This window comes from Oncorhynchus gorbuscha, linkage group LG15 (assembly GCF_021184085.1).
Source record: "Oncorhynchus gorbuscha isolate QuinsamMale2020 ecotype Even-year linkage group LG15, OgorEven_v1.0, whole genome shotgun sequence".
In the NCBI taxonomy this organism is placed as follows: Eukaryota; Metazoa; Chordata; class Actinopteri; order Salmoniformes; family Salmonidae; genus Oncorhynchus; species Oncorhynchus gorbuscha.
In genome coordinates, this window is record NC_060187.1 from 50,281,375 (window position 1) to 50,297,136 (window position 15,762).

At 41.9% G+C, this 15,762-nt stretch overlaps 1 protein-coding gene across 2 annotated transcripts in view; it reads left to right on the plus strand.

Moving 5' to 3' along the window:
• Nucleotides 1-15,762, plus strand: part of LOC123997454 (E3 ubiquitin-protein ligase RNF13-like) — an 85,201-nt gene that overhangs the window by 43,235 nt on the left and 26,204 nt on the right. For both annotated transcript variants that reach the window (XM_046301710.1, XM_046301711.1), the window contains exons 5-7: nucleotides 13,303-13,390; nucleotides 14,612-14,702; nucleotides 15,458-15,563. In XM_046301710.1, coding sequence (XP_046157666.1) covers nucleotides 13,303-13,390; nucleotides 14,612-14,702; nucleotides 15,458-15,563 — 285 coding nt within the window. The remainder of the gene's footprint in view (nucleotides 1-13,302; nucleotides 13,391-14,611; nucleotides 14,703-15,457; nucleotides 15,564-15,762) is intronic.

Here is a 15,762-nt window from a genome sequence, read left to right on the forward strand (position 1 = left end):
CAGTTGGCCAGGAGAGGAGAGGCTGACAACTTGGTTGTTGCCTGCACCACCGTTTGAGGAGCTATGATTCAGCAGTGCTGGCTTACAACGCAGCAACACACAGTAACACACACACACACACACTGATGCGGCAGTAATTACTGATGCTATCGGCTGTCTCTGTCTCACCACCAAGGCTATGGATCCCACTGTTGTGCCCACTGTCTCGCGTAAGGTCGTGTGGGTGTGTGTTTGACTCATTAGAGCAGTACTTAAACATTCCATATTCTTCATTTACCTTACTCTGAGAGTACTCTTTAAAAAAATATATATATATATATAATATTTTTTTAGGGGTAGATCAGCTTTAATATTGCAGATAGAGCGTGGCGTCCATCAATGTAATTGTCTGCATCATTTCCAATCCCCCATAAACATTTTTTAATTTAAAAATATATATATACAGTACCAGTCAAAGGTTTGGACACACCTACTCATCCTAGAGTTGTTCTTTATTTGACTATTTTCTACATTGTAGAATAATAGTGAAGGCTTCACAACTATGAAATAACACATATGGAATCATGGAGTAACCAAAAAAGTAACTATATACAAAATATATTTTAGATTCTTCAAAGTAGCCACCTTTTGTCTTGATGACAGCTTTGCACTCTCTTGGCATTCTCTCAACCAGCTTCATGAGGAATGTTTTTCCAACCGTCTTGAAGGAGTTCCCAGATATGCGGAGCACTTGTTGGCTGCTTTTCCTTCACTCTGCGGTCTTAACTCATCCCAAACCATCTCCATTGGGTTGAGGTCGGGTGATTGTGGAGGCCAGGTCATCTGATGCAGCACTCCATCACTCTACTTCTTGGTCAAATAGCCCTTACACAGTCTGGAGATGTGTTTTGGGTCATTTTCCTGTTGAAAACCAATGATAGTCCCACTAAGCGCAAACCAGATGGGATGGCGTATCGCTGCAGAATGCTGTGGTAGTTCTTATGTGTTTTCTTTGTTTTAGTGTTGGTCAGGACGTGAGCTGAGTGGGCATTCTATGTTTTGTGTTTCTATGTTGGGTTTGTTGTTTGGCCTGATATGGTTCTCAATCAGAGGCAGGTGTTTGTCATTGTCTCTGATTGGGAACCATATTTAGGTAGCCTGTTTTGTGTTGGGTTTTGTGGGTGGTTGTCTTCTGTCTTTGTGTCTATGCACCAGATAGGACTGTTTTGGTTTTTCACATTTGTTGTTTTGGTATTTTGTAGTGTTCACATTTATGGTCTTTATTAAAAATGTTGAACTCTAACCACGCTGTGCTTTGGTCCGATCCTTCGTCCACAGAAGAAAACCGTTACAGGTAGCCATGCTGGTTAAGTGTGCCTTGAATTCTAAATAAATCACTGACAGTGTCACCAGCAAAGCACCTATACTCCTTCACACCACCTCTCCCATGCTTCACGGGGGGAACGACACATGTTGAGATCATCCGTTCACCTACTCTGCATCTCACAAAGACACAGTGGTTGGAGGCAAAAATCTCAAATTTGGACTCATCAGACCAAAGGAACGATTTCTACCGGTCTAATGTCCATTGCTCGTGTTTCTTGACCCAAGCAAGTCTCTTCTTATTATTGGTGTCCATTAGTAGGGGTTTCTTTGCAGCAATTCGACCATGAAGGCCTGATACACACAGTCTCCTCTGAACATTTGATGTTGAGATGTGTCTGTTACTTGAACTCTGAAGAATTTATTTGGGCTGCAATCTGAGGCTGGTTAACTCTAATGAACTTATCCTCTGTTAGCAGAGGTAACTCTGGGTCTTCCTTTCCTGTGGCGGTCCTCATGAGAGCCAGTTTCATCATAGCGCTTGATGGTTTTTGCGACTGCACTTGAATAAACTTTCAAAGTTCTTGGCAATGTCCGGTTTGACTGATCTTCATATCTTAAATTAATGATGGACTGTCATTTCCCTTTGCTTATTTGAGCTGTTCTTTTACAAAATTGGGCTATGTTCTGTACACCATCCCTACCTTGTCACAACACAACTTGATTGGCTCAAACGCATTAAGGAGGAAAGAAATTAAACAAAATAACTTTTAACAAGGCACACCTGTTAATTGAAATGTATTCCAGGTGACTACCTCATGAAGCTGGTTGAGAGAATGCCAAGAGTGTGTACAGCTGTCAAGGCAAGGGGTGGCTACTTTGAAGAATCTAAAATATATTTCGATTTAAAAAAAACACTTTTTTAGTTACTACATGATTCCATATGTGCTATTTCATAGTTTTGATGTCTTCACTGTTATTCTACACTGTAGAAAATAGTACAAATAAAGAATAACCTTTGAATGAGTAGGTGTGTCCGAACCTTTGACTGTTTGTGTATAAAATCTATATTAAAATATTTTATGTTTTATTTTCCCCTAACCCTGCCACACCTCCCCCAATTGGAGTAAACTAATGGATAACAACACTTAAAAGATTCTACTTCCAGCTTATACATACTATATACATTTTACTGACAGAGTATATTTTACATTAGTTGTCGTTTGTTTTTAGTCCCAAACATCAGCTACCCTAAACCCCTCCCATCGGTCTCTGAAGACCATCTAGTTTTGATTTCTATTTGCAATATAAACTCAGCAAAAAAAGAAATGTCCTCTCACTGTCAGCTGCGTTTATTTTCAGAAAACTTAACATGTATAAATATTTGTATGAACATATTAAGATTCAACAACTGAGACATAAACTGAACAAGTTCCACAGACATGTGACTAACAGAAATTGAATAATGTGTCCCTCAACAAAGGTGGGTTAAAATCAATAGTAACAGTCAGTATCTGGTGTGGCCACCAGCTGCATTAAGTACTGCAGTGCATCTCCTCCTCATGGACTGCACCAGATTTGCCATTTCTTGCTGTGAGATGTTACCCCACTCTTCCACCAAGGCACCTGCAAGTTCCTGGACATTTCTGGAGGGCCCTAGCCCTCACCCTCCGATACAACAGGTCCCAGACGTGCTCAATGGGATTGAGATCCGGGCTCTGTCTGGCCATGACAGAACACTGACATTCCTGTCTTGCAGGAAATCACTCAAAGAATGAGCAGTATGGCTGGTGGCATTGTCATGCTGGAGGGTCATGTCAGGATGAGCCTGCAGGAAGGGGGAGGAGGATGTCTTCCCTGTAACGCGCACAGCATTGAAATTGCCTACAATGAAAACAAGCTTAGTCCGATGATGCTGTGACACACCGTCCCAGACCATGACGGACCCTCCACCTCCAAATTGATCCCGCTCCAGAGTACAGGCCTCGGTGTAACGCTCATTCCTTTGACGATAAACCAGAATCCAACCATCTGCGACTCGGCAGTGAAGAGCACTTTTTGCCCGTCTGGTGTTTGGTCCTGTCTGGTCCAACAACAGTGGGTTTGTGCCCATAGGCGACGTTGTTGCCGGTGATGTCTGGTGAGGACCTGCCTTTACAACAGGCCTACAAGCCCTCAGTCCCGCCTCACTCAGCCTATTGCGGACAGTCTGAGCACTTATGGAGGGATTGTGCATTCCTGGTGTAAGTCATGTAGTTGTTGTTGCCATCCTGTACCTGTCCCACTGGTGTGATGTTCAGATGTACCGATCCTGTGCAGGTGTTGTACATGTGTTCTGCCACTGCGAGGACGATCAGCTGTCCGTCCTGTCTCCCTGTAGTGCTGTCTTAGGCGTCCCACAGTACGGACATTGCAATTTATTGCCCTGGCCACATCTTCAGTCCTCATGCCTCCTTGCAACATGCCTAAGGCACGTTCATGCAGATGAGCAAGGACCCTGGGCATCTTTCTTTTGGTGTTTGTCAGAGTCAGTAGAAAGGCCCCTTTAGTGTCCTAAGTTTTCATAACTGTGACCTTAATTGTCTATCGTCTGTAAGCTGTTAGTGTCTTAACAACCATTCCACAGGTGCATGTTAATTAATTGTTTATGGTTCATTGAACAAGCATGGGAAACAGTGTTTAAACTCTTTACAATGAAGATCTGTGAAGTTACTTGGATTTTTACAAATTATCTTTGAAAGACGGTGTCCTGAAAAAGGGACGTTTCTTTTTTTGCTTAGTTTATTTTTCAACTGTGTTGTTTCACAAATGTTCTGAACCTATATATATTTTACGGAAATGTTTAGTCCCTCCCTTCAGCTCCAGTCAAACCCTCTCATCGATCTCTGAACACCATCCAGGTTTGATTACCATTTGCCATATATTTTTGACAAATGTGATGTTTCACAAAAGTTCTGAACCTTTATATTTTCATAGTTTCTGCAGTAGTCTTTGATTTTATTATACAACTTTCTGCACGCTCTGCCCTACCCATACACTGTGGCACTCCAAGGGTTAACTGTACTGCACTAGTGAGTCATGAATCTCCAGGTGGCACAGTTTATACAGCTCCATCAATCCATGACCAATGAGAGAGATGTCTGATAAGCTTCCTCTTAACTCCTCACGCCCTACCTAGCTGCGCCTGCACTGGAAAACTACAACATGTTGTAGACTCTCATGAATACACACACACACACACACACACACACACACACACACACACACACACACACACACACACACACACACACACACACACACACACACACACACACACACACACACACACACACACACACACACACACACACACACACACACACACACACACACACACACACACACACACACGAAATCAGTTTTCCCTCCCCTAAGTTCAACTTTAACATTACATTTGTTACACTTTCTGGTTCGTGTTTTTGGACTATAACATAACCAGATAAATACCTAGGATACTGTTTTGTAGCCACATGGTAATTAAGTAATATGTGTCAGTAAATTACTACATTTGGGAAATGATTTACTAGTGTTACCTTTTTAAATATACCATTCCATACCATTGCCTTGCTTTTTCTGCTCAGTGCTCTAATTTCTCCCTCATATGTTTTCTCATATGAGGGAGCACTGAGGCAGAAAAAGCCAGGCACAATTAATGAAATTAGTGTTAATTGCAAAGTTCTGTTACTTAGGCTATCTAGTAAACTACATCTTTATCAAATTGGCATTGAAGGTTAAAAGGGGGCACATGTACGATGTATCGCTGTCAGCATGGGTTCGAATCCGGTCCGTTGCTCTTTCAGCACTCTCTCTCTCCTACATTTGAACTTTCTCTCTCTCCCTCTATCCAATACACATACAAAATAATTAAAGGGGCAGTGCAGTCAAAAACATGATTTCCTTGTTTTTAAATATATATATATTTCCACACTATGAGTTTTTTTTGCCTGGAATTTCAGCTTGTTCAGGTGGGATAGAGTTTTGACATAATATCACAATCTGATCCAGGGAAAGATGCTTTCAGTGTAAACTTAACTGACTAAAACAAGATTTTAAATATGTAGAGAAGATAATGGACCTATATATTTTTGGAAAATTCCCAAAACAATTAATTTAACCGTATTGATTTTATGTTGAACAAAGCATTAGCCATGGCAAAATGCATAGAATTGCAGGAAATTAGCTTAAAAACGGGAACATTTTCTTTCAGCTCCCTGGCAAAATGTGTAGAAAATGTCTAACCCACCAAGATGGCGCCTCTAAAATGTACTCTAAAATCCGGTACCCATTGCCATGCCCACCAGTTAAGTGTTTGATCCATAAAAAAACCTGTGATCTGATTATTCTGACCAATGACCATTCATATTTTTATTTGCATATGTATCCTCCCACTTTGACAGGGTAAGCGGGTTAGGCTGTAGACTAGTCTAGATGATCCTATCTGCCCACACGATTCGAATGAGCATTTTAATGGACAAATTGAGATTCAGAGAAATATATTATTAAAACAATGATATTTAATCAAATCAAAAAATAGAGTCAAACTTTATTCGTCAAATGCGCCGAATGCAGTGTAGATCTTACTGTGAAATGCTTACTTACAAGCCCTTAACCAACAGTGCAGTTCAAGAAAGAGTTCAGAAAATATTTACCAAATCATCTAAAGTAAAAAAAATCTAAAAAGTAACACAATAAATGAACAATAACGAGGCTATATACAGGGGGTACTGGTACCGAGTCAATGTGTGGGGGTACAGGTTAGTCTCAATGTAAATAGTCAGGTGGCCATTTGATTAATTGTTCAGCAGTCTTATGGCTTGGGGGTAGAAGCTGTTAAGGAGCCTTTTGGTCCTTTACTTGGCGCTCCGGTAGCGCCAAGTACTGGAGTCTTTGGGTGACTGGAGTCTTTGACAATTTTTTTATCTTTCCTCTGACATCGCCTAGTATATAGGTCCTGGATGGCAGGAAGCTTGGCCCCAGTGATGTACTGGGCCGTACGCACTACCCTCTGTAGCGCCATATGGTCAGATGCCGAGCAGTTGCCATACCAGTCGGTGATGCAACCAGTCAGGATGCTCTCGATGGTGCAGCTGGTCAGGATGCTCCCTGAATGTTGCTCTGTTTAAAGAATTTATATCAGCTAACGAGAGCGTTATCACACAGTCATCCAGAACAGCTGGTGCTCTCATGCATGCTTCAGTGTTGCTTGCCTCAAAGCGAGCATAAAAGGCATTTAGCTCATCTGGTAGGCTCGCGTCACTGGGCAGCTCGCGGCTGGGTTTCCCTTTGTAGTCTATAATAGTTTGCAAGCCCTGCCACATCCGACGAGCATCAGAGCCGGACTAGTAGGATTTAATCTTAATCCTGTGTTGACGTTTTGCTTGTTTGATGGTTCGTCTGAGGGCATAGCGGGATTTCTTACAAGCGTCCGGATTAGTGTCCCGTTCCTTGAAAGCGGCAGCTCTAGCCTTTAGCTCGATGCGGATGTTGCCTGTAATCAATGGCTTCTGGTTGGGATATGTACGTACGGTCACTGTGGGGACGATGTCGTCGATGCACTTATTGATGAAGCCGATGACTGAGGTGGTATACTCCTCAATGTCATAGGATGAATCCCAGAACATATTCTAGTCTGTGTTAGCGATGAGCATTTTCTTGTTTGCTTATGGCCGTATACAGCTCATTGAGTGCGGTCTTAGTGACAGCATCGGTTTGTGAAGGTAAATAGACGGCTACGAATAATATAGATGTGAACTCTCTTGGTAGATGGTGTGGTCTACAGGTTATCTTTAGGTACTCTACCTCAGGCGAGCAATACCTCAATACTTCTTTAATATTAGACATCGCCACCAGCTGTTATTGACAAATAGACACACACCCCCACCCCTCGTCTTACCAGACATAGCTTCTCTGTCCTGCCGGTGCATGAAAAATCCCACCAGCTCTGTATTATCCGTGTTGTCATTCAGCCAAGACTCGGTGAAATATAAGATATTACAGTTTGTAGGATAATCTTGATCGTAGGTTATCGATTTTATTTTCCAATGATTGCACCTTGGCTAATAGAACGGATGGCAGTGGGGGTTTACTCACTCCGCCCCCTTTTTCTTCATCTTTTCCTCACGCAAATGACAGGGATTTGGGCCTGTTCCCTTAGTAAGCAGTATATTCTTTGCGTCGGACTCGTTAAACACTCACAGTTGTTTATTAGTCATACAGTGATGATTTAAAAATGTAATTAAAAAGACTGCATGGGAGCTTAAAAAACATATTTAAATTAGTATGTTTGCTAAATTCAAAAGTTTTAGCTGACTTCACTGCACTGAAAGTAAACCTGGAAATGGGATAAAAAGCAGAGAAGAAACTAATAATAATTTTGTGAATTTACATTTACATTTAAGTCATTCAGCAGAATTTGTCATTTATCGTCAAAAGTCCGCAGTGCACTTAAATGTTTGTGCATGGGAGATGGCTAACAAATTTCTTTGGTGACTAACCAGTGACCACCAATAAATATTCCTTGGTTGACCCAGTTACTTGTGATTTATAAATTCACACATCCATTCACAAACACACATGCTGATACTTAACGGAAGCATGTGCAGATGCTTGCCTGAAAGCTCACATTGCACCCCACTGTGTCACCACCACATCAGGACGCTAGAGTCTATATCTGCTACACAGATGGTCCAGACTCTATATTGCATCATACACAGCTTATTAACCCTTCACAAAGACACTATGTCCATTTAGTATTGCAGTTATCCTTTAGACTCAACTATTTTGTTTCTGCCTATGGACCTCGGTTGAGAGGTATAGACTTCAATAAAGACACTGTCAAGCTAACTGCAATGGAAGTGCATCATTAATGGGGTGTGCTTTTGATTGTTACTATTTACATTTTTCAAATCTTTTTTTAAAACTCTGCATCGTTGGGAAGGGAATCATAAGCAAGCATTTTACGGTAAAGTCTATACCCCTTATATTCGTAGCATGTGACAAATATATATTTTTTATTTGATATGATTTTTCTTCCGGGATTACAGTAATTATCAAGCACAACAAGTGCTGTTAAATTGTGATCGAGGATGTTTTTGTTGCTCCGTCGTCAGTTTGCAGACATGCCGTGTCTTCAGTCTGGGATCAAGAAAATAGCAATTTGCTGTGTGTGGTTGTGGTTCCATCCAAGCATGCGTGCGTATGCATGCTATCGATTTCTCAATGTGAAGGTTTGTGTCTTGGTAGGCTCTGATTTGCACCCCTTCTCTTTTCATCTTTCTTTCTTTCTCTCCCTCTCTCTCGTCCTGCAGTCTGAGAGGAATGCACTGAATGTCCTTATCTCTGCCCATGCAAACATTCTGTGTGCCAGTAGAGGTTGAATTCCTCTCAGATTGCAGGCAAACCACATGCTGGCTTCAGAGGTGAAGCAGCCTGAGGGGCTTCTCACGATTACACTGAAAAACAAGGACACTTGAAACCCTTAAAAAACACGTATAAGAATACAAAAAACAACCCCAAAGTCAAGCTCCTTACTTCCCCCACCATAGAGTTGTCTAAACACTAGCAGCATTCTTAGCTCAAGATATCATACCAAAACAGCGTTTTTGTAACTAACCGCCTACAGTCACAATTTTGAGTACACAAGTCATCTGTTTTCGCAGTTTTTATGTTTGTGACGAATCTCCTGTTGTCACAGTAAAGATAGGATTATGTAGATTCCAGTTTCTTAGCAAGGCCTCAATGTTTTGGATTTGTCTCCGCTGTGGGGGATGACTTTCTCTCTCATAGGAGACTTTAATGCTGTGGGAATGAAGGGGATGGGGGAGAGACTGCGACAGGAGTCATCATCTGCTGGCTCGCTAGTTCTCTGTCTCTTCTCAAAGACAGCCTCATACATATGGAGACACAAACCAAGAAGCACACACACACAGATGCGGCGCACAGACGTTCACACACAAACTCACACACAGACGTGTACACATTGTGGCCTGCGGTAGCTCTCAGAACACCCAAAAATGATTTATTCCTGCGTTGACACTCGCGGTTGCAGACACATTGTAGTCATTGATGCACACACAATACACCCTCACAGGCAAATACTTGGTCTTATACAGCTTTGCACTCAACAAACATACACAGAGTGTACACTCACACACACAGAGTGCAGAAAATTCCAGTGACAAACAAAAAGGCAGCCCTGTGCTAATGTCTGCTAGCATCTCGATTCCCTCAAACAACCATCTCTTCTCTCATCCTCTTTGTCTGAATGAACAATACATTCTGTTAGCATAGCTACAGAAAATGATACCAGAATAGAGTGTAACCCTAGCTTAGCCTAGCCTAATCTATAGCCTTAGGTTAACGAGCACTAGGCTAATGCAAGTCCACTGTGGTGCAGTCAATGGATGGGGACACTCTGGGCTCATAGCGAGTCAGAGAGGCAAACTGATTCCTCACCCCTATTCTTTACATAGTATGCTCTTCCCTCTTCTCTCTGCATCATCGTCTCACTTTCACCGCCACGGCGGGGTGTAACTTTACTCCAAGAATAACACGCCTTTACCCAAATTATTTATGAGGGAACTTCCTAAAAGGATTTTACGTGAAGTTGGATTTAGCCATATGATTATAACATCTAAGTGTAACATCCTTTCACTTTACACTACACTAATATCCTTCACTTAGTCTAATTGTAAATTAAATATTTGATTTGGTCTTGATTGAATGTCAAGATTAGGATTGGCGAGAGAGAGAGAGAGAGAGAGAGAGAGAGAGAGAGAGAGAGAGAGAGAGAGAGAGAGAGAGAGAGAGAGAGAGAGAGAGAGAGAGAGATGCGACTAACAGCTTACTAAACAACATACACTTAGTGTTCATTTCTTAGTATACATATCTCCCTGGCATATTACTTATGCAGCAACATACATGACATATGTTTGGACTCATTGTTGTTGTGTCGTGCTCACATGAACAGGAAGGTGGCCCGGTGGTCCTGGTTGTGGGAAATCTTCTCAATGACTTTGTTATCAAAGTCTGGTATTATCTGGATGAAGTCATGCTGGATTGACAGCATGGCCAATTACATTCAACTTTTTCTGGCCCATGGTGTTGCGTGTGAAGTAAAAAATAAAAAATAAACATTTTAAGGGTGTAAAAGTTTCTCTCCGACTCAGCGGTTGTCATCGGATTAGTGGTGATAATGATTTTGTGAAAAGAGACCGTCTCAGACAAAGCCTTTTGCAGGTTGTTCTCTTGGAGTGATTTCAATAAAGAAAGTGACATCTTTCTAGTGTGCAACTCAGGATTTTGGTAGGGATGGACAGCACCGTTTTCATGCCGGTAGAGAGCTCCGTTTCCCACGGGTCATAGCTTGGTAGAACACTGGAACACATAGCTTGGTAGAACACTGGAGCTCTGCGGTCGGAAAGGAATGTTGGGGTAAAAGCTAGTTGTCTACCAACTTTGCCACAATTAAGTGGTCACTTTCAGAAAACCTTTCTTGCACATGAGCAGCGATTGTGTCGCATGCCTCCATCCCAGGTGCAGTGTTAAGGTTTCTCTGCCCTGGTTCAGTGGCATCAACATGTCCTCTTGGCCAGAGCATCAGTTTGCTCGCCAATTTTTTTTTATGTTCACCTTGAAGTTGTCGATTGCTCCGGCATCTCCTGCTGCATCAATGGTTCGTTTGAGTTGTACTAAAACATCCACCTCTGACATGACCAAAGAAAATAACTTGAGCAGTTGCAGAAATGTGTGATCCTTAAGTTTCATGGCCAGGTCATATGCCTCACTGATGGTGATCTCATTCCATCCAGGGGGCCAGTGCCTCACGGTCCTCCCACACAACATTGACGGTTCTGTTTTTGAAGTTCCATTGTGTATCCGGTGGCCTGGGGACCTGTCTGTTCGCTAACTCCGCGAGAGTGGAGAGTCTTTTAGGTGAGAGCGAGAAAAAGATAGGTCTGCAAAAAAAAAAAAAACTTTGTAAGTACACTTACTCGCCCTGCACAGAGTTGGTGAAGTGTTAGATTCTGTTGGTGTGCGTAACAGTGCACAAACTGCGCATTTGGGTAAGTCTCCTTAAGTAGCGTTTGGACACCACGTGCATTACCACTCATCACCGCTGCCCCATCGTAAGTTTGTGCAACCAGCTTCTCCTTCATGTTCAGTGGCGCTAGAACTTGTTTGATGGTGTTGGAGAGGCAAACACCAGTATTCTTTGTCCTTCACCTCTACAAACTCCAAAAAAGCTCACACACACACTGTGGTCTGATAACATGTAGCGCAGCACTATTACCATATGTGATTTACAGGAGACAGCAGTGGTCTCGTCCTTAACTATTAAAAGCATACCCATAACATGATGCAGCCACCACTATGACTGAAAATATGGAGTGTGGTACTCAGTAATGTGTTGTATTGGATTTTCCCAAAACATAACACTTTGTATTGTACAGATGCAAAAGGAGTCTCTATAGCTTCTCTGTAGACTTCATACATACAATCCAAAGGTTTGTTTTGGATCGTGCTTAATGTACCCTTAAGAAGGGGTTGGTTGTCATAATGGCTTTGTAGCCAGTAATCTCCTTCACGCATGCTCTCAAAAATACACCTGAACAATTACCACACAATTTAATGCATGCTATAATTCTGGCAAGCACGTACCTATTCTCCTCCGATTGTTGGTTGTGAAGGACATAGCTGAGCCACAATGTTTGATTTTCCCAGTAATCCCAGGTTAACAGCATTTTCTACATGTGATGCACAATTCTCATGTTTGGAGAGACTTTCAGATGTTTTAAATCCTTAAACCCAGACTTGGACCACACACCCTCTCCACCGAAAAGCAGGCAGGGGAAGCAACACTCACAGTCAGCCACTGCTTCCTTCCAAACCTCTCATTGTTGAATTTGCGATTTCCGACTTGTTGTGTGACGTTTATGTCCAATGGCACAGAGACATTTTATCTCTAATTTCTCGTCATATGACAAAGATTGTAGATCGTCAAGACAGTAGATCATCAAGTGATTCATGATGATGACTGCTTATCTCGCTAGCTAATTTGCTAGCTAAGATTTTGAAAGTATGATGTTGACATGATCAGTTCAATCACAGCTACGTGAGATCTAATGTGATTTGATGTAATTTTATATGTGGCCAATGACCTTAAGCCTTCTTGGAAGGGCACTTTTACTGTAAATCCATGGCAGCACACAAGCGGGGTTGAACTGCCTATCTCTCCAGTAAATTCTGTGGTGACGTAGTGTCCCCATGAGTGACAGAACCCTGAGCCAATCACGGCACAACCAGATAAGATTAACAACGCCTATGCTCTGTGCTTTTGCTGGCTGCTCCTCCACCACAGAAAGCACTGAGCTAGGCTGAAATCAATGCATTCTGGAGCTGCCTTACTCAAGAAATATACCAAGTTTGTATGCTGCTTTATTAACTCAAGGATTTTTTTTTTTACATTGTATGCTGAACTGATATTTGACACGAATTAATGCAAGAATAACATTTTATAATTTAACTAAACAGGTTGGCCTATGCTCTGCCCCACCTGCCCTGAATGATGGGTCACCACTGATTACATACAAGCTACTATGTCAAATAAGTTATTTTAGCCATTGATTTCTTTCAGAATGCTGTGTGTAAAGCTACATTACCTGCTATGCAAATTCTTGCCTTGTTCTCCTTCATGTGGTGGTGTGTCCATGTAGCATGTCATTATCATTATACACACATAGTATACAAATGCATGGACATTGACAAATATTCAACTGAACCACACACACCCTGTCCTGAAGTGATGTCAGTTACAAAATAGTTACGGAAATAGCTGTCACAGAATGGATACAGTATAAAGATACTTAGATATTTGGGTGGGATGGGTTGGCTGAACACACACTGATCCATAGGAACCACACACACACACAATGAACACAAAGGTTTTGTCTCCCGCAGGTCCTTAACGCCCAGAAGGCCGGGTACAAGGCGGCGATTGTTCACAACGTGGACTCTGATGACTTAATCAGCATGGGATCCAATGATCGTAAGTTTCCCCCCTCTTTTCCAATCCTTCTCTTCTGCACTGCACACACAAACACAAACGTGCAGCAGCACTGCACACAGTTGTCTGTTCATGTGTCTCCTCATTCGAGGTCAATACAGCTTTGATTCCCAAAACGTGAGCCTAGAGGACCTTTCGGACTCGCTGAGACTTAGAGATACTGCAGCCATAGCGCCAATTCCGACTCTTAATGTCGTTGTGGAGGAATGTGGTGCTCTGGTTTTCAATACGTCGCCAAACAGTTAAACTCTGTCCAAACGGCTTCGATCGGCCTGGAAATTCACAGTGCCCTATTTACCATCAAATTCATGTTTGGGGGAGGAGGGATATCTGTGCAGTTTCTCTTTTCTCAACAGGTTACTCTTCACATAGTTTGTCGCTTGTCTCCCGCCCTCTTGCTCTGGGGTGTATGACTATGTATCATGAATAATCAAGACAGCACCTCATGCTGGTAATTGCCTAGGACGGATCATCCATTTGGATGGGTTCTTTACAAACGTTGGTCAGCCATTTGTTAACTTATCAGCCATCCAAGAGATTTATGTCACCGGGGTTCTGTGGGCCCTACCAATTAGTAATATACCCACAATATGCCCACAGTCGTGCATGAGCAGAATCATATATAAGATGGTGGCACAAGTGGGCATCAGCCTCAACGCAGGGGCAGACTGGAATCATAAATCAGCGCACCAGGGGCAAATTGTCCGTTCTACTAAACTACTTTGGGCTGGTGTCTGAATAGTAACAGCTGCCCATTAGCCAAAATGGTAATTCTGCCCCAAAAAATTATGATAAAATTTCTTAACATACTCATTATAAAAAAAAACAATACCCATTGGCCTAAAGATGGATCAGCCCACTAGGCATTTGCCCCAAATTCCCTATGCCAGTCCGTTTCATGCTCAGAGGGTCCCATAGACCCTGGAAATTACACCATCTAACAGCTTTAAAGATCTGTGGTTCGCCATAGTTATGGTCTGTCTAAATAAAGGATTTCAGAAATGCCAGATGTTTTACTGTAGTGCCTCGACAAACATACCGTTCTTTCTATTTTTGTATCTTTCACCGTTAAGTGAATCGAATCTTAATTTCTTCCTTCTAAAGTGTTGTTATTTCATGATAGTTTAGATTTGATTTTATGATGGGCATCAATATGTGGCCACCTCATGTATAAATATATTTTCCTTCTCTTTCCCCTTTTAGTGGATATTTTGAAGCAGATTGACATTCCATCAGTGTTTGTGAGCAAAGAGACTGCCGACTCCCTGAAAAAGGACTACGCATATGACAAGGGGTGAGTCGCGGACCAAGATCTAATTTCCATGTCTATCAACATCAAGGCTAATTCAAGCCGGAGACATCCAAACTGGCGTGCTCTATCCATACTGTCTTAAGAATCCTGTCCAAATAAATCTGTCAGCGTTATTTAAAAAAAATATATATATATATATTTATTTATTCTATGAATGCAGTGGAAAGACGACGTAAAATTATATTTTTCTCATTGTGCTACATTACTCTGTCATAATGGCCTCAATTGACGTGCTGGCATCGTAAACCAGATCTGCCTCATGCTGTCATCACATTCCCAGAGCTATGCAGAGAACAGTGGATAATCAGGGAATTACTGTTTTTTCTTCCCACCATGCTGTCAGTAATAGACCTCTTTCTTTGCTCTGATATCAATCATACATTATTCGGGTTAGTACCTCTTTTTGTCCTGGCATGCAGACATACCAAAATAGCACATTTCCAGTCAATTGCCTGGAAATATTGCAATGTTCTTCACAAAATGTTATTATAGAAACGTCTTATCCATTATTTCACTGTGTGAAATTACATTAGTCAGATGGGAGGGCGTTTCTGTGACAGGACGTCATGAGGTGTAAAATGAAAACGAGTCGCCTCATGTGACATGCTATAGATGATGGGCCATGTCGACACGCTCCAATCGTAAGGACTCCTTGTAGGTCACTATTGGAGTGTATCTAATTGTCAGACATGAACACTTAATTAAATCTCCATAATGGCGTTGTTGTTGTTTTTCAGGGGTCATGTGGTCCTCATGCCGGACTTCAGCCTGCCTCTGGAATACTACCTGATCCCCTTCCTCATCATCGTGGGAATCTGCCTCATCCTCATCGTCGTTTTTATGGTAGACAAATGCACTATCTTCTCAACATGTCAATAAAGTTTATTCATTCATTCATGTACACTGAGAATACAAAACATTAAGACCATCGGCTCTTTCCATGAAATAGACTGACCACGTAAATCAATGTGAAAGCTATGATCCCTTATTATTGTACCTTGTTAAGTCCACTTCAACCAGTGTAGAAAAAGGGGAGACAGAC